Source organism: Limulus polyphemus, unplaced genomic scaffold (genome assembly GCF_000517525.1).
Source record: "Limulus polyphemus unplaced genomic scaffold, Limulus_polyphemus-2.1.2 Scaffold6644, whole genome shotgun sequence".
NCBI classification, from domain to species: Eukaryota; Metazoa; Arthropoda; class Merostomata; order Xiphosura; family Limulidae; genus Limulus; species Limulus polyphemus.
The window spans coordinates 3,398-10,538 of record NW_013672254.1 but is presented as its reverse complement, the minus strand read 5'-3'; the positions used below and the strand labels follow the sequence as shown (position 1 = coordinate 10,538).

Genomic DNA, 7,141 nt, shown 5'->3' with positions numbered 1-7,141 from the left:
TACATTGTGTCCAGTTAACTACAACAGAGATTTGAAACATTGTTACATTGTGTCCAGTTAACTACAACAGAGATTTGAAACATTGTTACATTGTGTTCAGTTAACTACAACAGAGATTTTCAAGGTTGTTACATTGTGTTCAGTTAACTACAACAGAGATTTTCAAGGTTGTTACATTGTGTCCAGTTAACTACAACAGAGATTTTAAATATTGTTACATTGTGTTCAGTTAACTACAACAGAGATTTTAAAGGTTGTTACATTGTGTCCAGTTAACTACAACAGAGATTTTAAATATTGTTACATTGTGTTCAGTTAACTATAACAGAGATTTTAAAGGTTTTTACATTGTGTCCAGTTAACTACAACAGAGATTTTAAAAATTGTTACATTGTGTCCAGTTAACTACAACAGAGATTTTCAAGATTGTTACATTGTGTTCAGTTAACTACAACAGAGATTTTAAAGATTCTTACATTGTGTCCAGTTAACTACAACAGAGATTTTCAAGGTTGTTACATTGTGTCCAGTTAACTACAACAGAGATTTTAAAGATTGTGACATTGTGTCCAGTTAACTACAACAGAGATTTTCAAGGTTGTTACATTGTGTCCAGTTAACTACAACAGAGATTTTAAAGGTTGTTACATTGTGTCCAGTTAACTACAACAGAGATTTTAAAGGTTGTTACATTGTGTCCAGTTAACTACAACAGAGATTTTAAAGATTGTTACATTGTGTCCAGTTAACTACAACAGAGATTTTAAAGATTGCTACATTGTGTCCAGTTAACTACAACAGAGATGTTCAAGGTTGTTACATTGTGTCCAGTTAACTACAACAGAGATTTTCAAGGTTGTTACATTGTGTCCAGTTAACTACAACAGAGATTTTCAAGGTTGTTACATTGTGTCCAGTTAACTACAACAGAGATTTTAAAGATTGTTACATTGTGTCCAGTTAACTACAACAGAGATTTTAAAGGTTGTTACACTGTAAATCTTTGATGTTAAAGATGGTCTGTTTATCAAACAAACACTGTGTCATCCATTACAGATTATGTGTGTTTTCAAGTTGAACTCCTTACTTTGGGCGATTCTGGGCGTTCGAAGATTATCTGTGATGTCTCAATAATAGATCTATCTAGTCATGCTGTTGTACACATCTCTCTTCAAATCAAGCGAGTAATATTACACTCACTGGAACAGAGTAACTAAGTTGTATTGTAGTTCCCCTTTCAACAAGGGTGTTTTTACAGCTGTCTGTTATATATATATAACAAATAAATAAGTTAGAATGAAATTAACGCCCCCCACTGTTATGTTTTCAAACCATACAAAACAAAAGCAGTTCTTGTCCCCCCTCGCCACCCCACTCCTTGCTGTTTGTTTTCAAACCATACAAAACAAAAGCAGTTCTTGTCCCCCCTCGCCACCCCACTCCTTGCTGTTTGTTTTCAAACCATGCAAAACAAAAGCAGTTCTTGTCCCCCCTCGCCACCCCACTCCTTGCTGTTTGTTTCAGGATCTAATAGTCTATTTGCTCAGGAAATAATTAATCCTAGCTTCATATTTCAAACTTTGATTTCATGGGTACGTTATGAGGGTGATATTACAAAATCACTATTCATTGAGACAAAAGAAGCCCAGGAGTTTGCGGTTGGTGTTCTTAACTAGCTGACATACCTCTAGTTTCAAAACTAAGAAAGGTTGGCGCAGATGGCTTGAATAGCTTTGCGTGAATATCCGAAAAACAAACAAAACTCATTAAGAAAAGTGACAGATCGCGTGCAATAGTTATTTAGAGTCTTATATTGAGTAGCAAGTCGTTTTGTATACTCTATGACATTATAATATATTACAAGTTACAGCTTTTACTGTAAGTAAGATATGTTTTTAGAACAGGTTTCAATCACTGGTGCGATCAATCTCGAGTATACAAGTTACAAGTTTTATCCTAGAATTTAAATACATTGTTAGATTGTTGAATTCTGATTGAAAGACTAAAACGTTCTTATCGTTAAAACTTGTGTATGATCGCGCCAGTGATCGAAACGTCGTACCTGTTCTAAAACACGTTTTTACTTACTGTAAAAGCTGTAGCTCGTAATTTAATACAATTAATCAGTAAGTAAACTCAAAACGAAACTATTAATTCCATGACATTGTCCTGCACCTGCTCTCTGTAAGGCTATAAATATTAACGATACAGTTCATGATTTTCAATAATATTTGTTACACTTTTATAAAACACACGCTGTTCAAATCCAATAATAAACCGCCATGATTGTGTTGATCAGACAGATTTCAATAAAATACTTATTATAAACCTTCATCTATCAGTTCCATCAGACAGATGAGGAACCGATAGATAACGGTTTATAATAAGTATTTTATTGATCAGACAGATGAGGAACCGATAGATAACGGTTTATAATAAGTATTTTATTGATCAGACAGATGAGGAACCGATAGATGAAGGTTTATAATAAGTATTTTATTGTAAACACGATTAATTCTTCAAACACATCGAACACAACATCGAGAGCCTGTGATAATCAATAAAACAGTAAGCTTGATACCTAAATATATTTAAAAATTACAAATCAGTGTGCTTAAGTAGATATTTTATTGACTGTTGAGATCGTGCTCGAACCGTTCTACGTGCAGGTTGTGAAGGGTGATCTGAACAGAGGAGTAGCTGTAGGTCAACTATTTTCGTCTCATCTGACAATTTTTTTTACATGCACGCGTGCAACACTCTCCGACAGTTTACGTCTAAGAACAAGACGGGAAGTAGGAAAGCCAATGAGAACTTATGATTCCATTACGGCAGAAGAAGCTTCTGGAAATACAATCAATCATTGGTGTTTCCTTTCACAATAAGATACCGCACATATCGGTCCGGGTAAATCCGTGCACAAGATAGCGTGCAGTTCGTGCGTGAACGTGAAGGCAACCCTTGCGTGCGTTTCTCTTCATGATACTATAATAGCAGATCAATATACAACGTTTTACCGAAATCTTTCTCTTTCCAATACCGCGAAATTGTGGGATAATGTTTGGTCGTTCCAGATTCACTATTACCACTGTAAAGCCTCTCAAATAAATAGAAACAAAACGTTTTAAACTTCAGCATTACTATTTTTAGAGGTGTCAGTATTATGGATCAAAGCAACATACCTAGATATAAATCAGAAATGAAAACCTATACCCTCGATGATAACGACATTTTCGGCCGTAAACCCAATAATACCTGACAATGTTTGGCCAGCTCTGGAAGCTTAGGCTACTCCTAAATATTTATATTAAACCAACAATGCAGAATGATAAAAAAGTAAATATACTAACTATGTTAACCGACACAAAATGTCCACTCTGAAGTAAGGGTTTCACTTCTTAAGGCCGGCCGATGTCCAGTACGAACTACTACACATAGTAAAAGTTATCATTGGTTTGTACAGGTTAGTAGATTTGAATCCTCAACCCATTAACTAAATTACCATTGTAAAATGATCTTTATGGTAAAAATTAAACTTTTCACTGTGTATAATAAACATTATATATATAGAAAAATACCAAATGTTAAAAATAGAATTAGAACTTGTAATTAACACAGATAAAAAATGATGTCCAGTCTATTTGTAACATAGTAAAAATGGTGGCGTATAATGTTTTTATACAAGTTACGACGCTGTATTGCATGAATGGTTCAAGATAACAGCAATAGAAATTAAAACTTATGTCTATAATAGATGGAACTCAACATGTGTCCCAATGTATAACACATTACGACTTAAACAGTGAAATTATCTGAGCCTAACACACCGTGAGGATGGTCTTTCACAATTCATTATTTGAAATATTTCATTTCCGAATATTAGCTCTCTTTAGTTTTACTTATTAAGAGCCTAGCATATTATAACATCCTACAAGAGTTTTGAATAAAAACGTACACTTTGTGTGTGCAGGTAACTTACTCTAGAAGCAGTACTTGTAGTTACAGGTAACTTACTCTAGAAGCAGTACTTGTAGTTACAGATAACCTACTCTAGAAGCAGTACTTATAGTTACAGATAACCTAATCTACAAGTACTGCTTCTAGAGTACAGGTAACTTACTCTAGAAGCAGTACTTGTAGTTATATCCAAACTCAGTATCAAATCCCAACAAATTTTTGACGACTTTTGGCGTAGCCTAGAAGACACAAGTTACACGAATTTAGACATCAGTACAAACATACAACCAGAAGATCACGTGATTTTTGACGACTTTTGGCGTAGCCTAGAAGACACAAGTTACACGAATTTAGACACCAGTACAAACATACAACCAGAAGATCACGTGATTTTTGACGACTTTTGGCGTAGCCTAGAAGACACAAGTTACATGAATTTAGACACCAGTACAAACATACAACCAGAAGATCAAGTGTTATTATCATAAATATATTTAATCACACACACACAATGATTCACAACACTCGGTGAACGCCGAAGAAGGCACTAAATAGTGTCGAAACGTATGGCAGGTTTTAAACCATTGGTTTTTATGAAATTATTTTAACCTTTTGCGTTTTAAATTAAATTTTGTCTGGCGTGTCACTAAAAAAGGCTTTTAATGTTATTTACTCGTCCGGGCTGTACTTACTAACAACCATATCCAGAACTTTTTCATCGCGTGTTCTAAAAAGGCCGTACTTACGTGTCCCATCAAACCGGGTTGCTATAGTGTCGAGAAAAGTATTTTGTGGGGCGAGAAGTCCCTTCCTAGGAAGCATCTGGTGAACCTGTTGAAACCCGATTAAACACAAATCACTTCTGGTTGATTAGCACTGATTGCAACCAACAGCTGGTGGTTGTACTCGGATACTTTTCTTTCTAAAACATCTGACACTCACCTGAAAAGAAAAAAAAAATGTTTCTTAAAACATTTCCTGATAAAACTAGGCTCTCAAGTAACCAAACAGCATCACCCCCCGTCGGATCAGGGAGTTATCACTTAACCCTAAAGATGGAGTCTGAGGCTTCTTCAAGTGCAAACCATGTGTAATATTAAGAGATTAAGAGAATATTTAAGTTTTTGATCAAGGTATTAGTTTTTATGAAAGTTCACTTTCGAGAGTAGTTTTATAAACATCACTAACTTATTAAAACAGAATTATTAAAGATAAAAACAAAGTTAAAAGCTTAATTTCAGGATTTTAAAGTGCTTCCAAAAATTAACCAGAATTTGCATTTATTCTAGTGATTTTTTTTTTTTATCGAAACGATCTTTTCCTGAACTAGTCCTAACTTCCAGTCATGCAGTTTGGTGTGAGTTCTCGAGATAATAAAGACTTCGGCTGCTATTTCAGGAAACCACGAAGACGTCAAAGCGAAATAAACCTCAGGTATTTGATATATATATTTAGGTCTAGATCTCGTGTAACACCGTAGATTAAAAAAAGAAGCGAAAAAACAGAAATTTCTAGAAAAAAGACTAACTATTCTTCGATTATCTGATTAAAATATTACTCTACTAAAAATATTAATCAAAACTCTACGAGTAGATATACAGAAGCGAACAAGAAAATGAATTCAGTATCAACACTGCGTATCTTAATGTTGTGCAAACGGGTATCGAACAGGATCATTATATTACAGATATGTCCGTCTGTTTATATATATATCACTCCATTGTTCTTTCATTCAGATGTAACTTTTAGATAACTGCTAAATGATTTAAAATTAATCTCGTGCATAAAGATATTTATTATATACTCTCGTTACTCTCCCACATATATGTTTCACAAACTGGAATTCTCAACATGAAAGGTGCCTTATGAACACGTGACTACACAATCAGATCCGAGATGAGACCCTTAGAATTCAGATATAGCCATCTCTGATGTTCAACTACTGAGCAGACGTAGCAGATCTCACATCCACAAGAAGTTTAAAACAAATAAATGCATTGATTTTAACAGTTGTGGAGCATGCGCAATGGCACTAAGTCTCGAACCTTGAGTTTTTCGATCGACAGCCCGATACGTTGACCATTAGGCTTATGTGATTTGCAATTGTAAATTAATCGTAAATTAATTTTGGATATCACAAAGATGTGGTTATGTATTTATGTTGTGGTGAGATATCATGTATTTAAGTTTGAAGGTCTCAAGGTTGTTGTGACGTATTATGGGTTTAGGGTTGAAGGACACAAGTTGTGGTAGTGTAGTGTGTATTTAGGGTTAAAGAACGTAATCCTGTAGTTGTAGTATGTATTTAGGGTTAAAGAACGTAATCCTGTAGTTACTCTATCAGTGTAGTCCTACATCTCTACTTCATCAGTTACTCTATCAGTGTAGTTCTACATCTATATTTCATCATTTTCTCTTTAATATTGTAGTCCAGGAGTTAATTTTTGCGAACTTGCAGCAATATACCCGTGTGTAAATTATATAGAAACGTTTAGCGAACAATAATGGAACAGAGGTAACTAGAACTAAAAGAACTAGACGGTTTTATTTAACACATATTTATGCAAAAAGTGCGCAGAATTAGACTAAATGAATTTTTTTTGAAAATTCCTTCACTAAAATAAGAACGTAGGAAAGATACAGTGCGTCTTCATATTACAACCACGGAATTACGTTCTTTTAACCCTAAATACATACTACAACCACGGAATTACGTTCTTTAACCATAAATACATACTACAACCACGGAATTACGTTCTTTAACCATAAATGCATACTACAACCACATAATTACGTTCTTTAACCATAAATGCATACTACAACCACAAAATTACGTTCTTTAACCCTAAATACATACTACACTTCATCAGTAGAGATGTAGGACTACACTGATAGAGTAACTGATGAAGTAGAGATGTAGGACTATCTATACTGTGCCCGATTTTGAAATCCGATTTCTAGTGTTATAAGTTCGCGGACTCACGGGTGAGTTACTGGGGGGGAGGTGATAAAGCAAAAATATTGCTAAAATAATAATAAAAAAAGTCAAATGAAAAAAAAAATATATGCCCCTGTAAAATGTCTTTTGTGTCATGTTTGTTTGTAATGAAAAAGAAACTACTTGTAAGGGGCTGGTATAATTTAGGAAGGTGAGTGTAATATGTGATACAATTTGAAAATCATA

The 7,141-nt window shown here is 34.3% G+C and overlaps 1 protein-coding gene across 1 annotated transcript in view; it reads right to left on the bottom strand.

Moving 5' to 3' along the window:
• Positions 1 to 4,779, bottom strand: part of LOC106473929 (potassium voltage-gated channel subfamily H member 8-like) — a gene marked incomplete at its 3' end in the record, with an annotated part of 43,612 nt that extends 38,833 nt beyond the window's left edge. The window contains exon 1 of the mRNA XM_022402326.1: positions 4,704 to 4,779. Coding sequence (XP_022258034.1) covers positions 4,704 to 4,779 — 76 coding nt within the window. The remainder of the gene's footprint in view (positions 1 to 4,703) is intronic.
• Between the last annotated feature and the right edge of the window lie 2,362 nt (positions 4,780 to 7,141).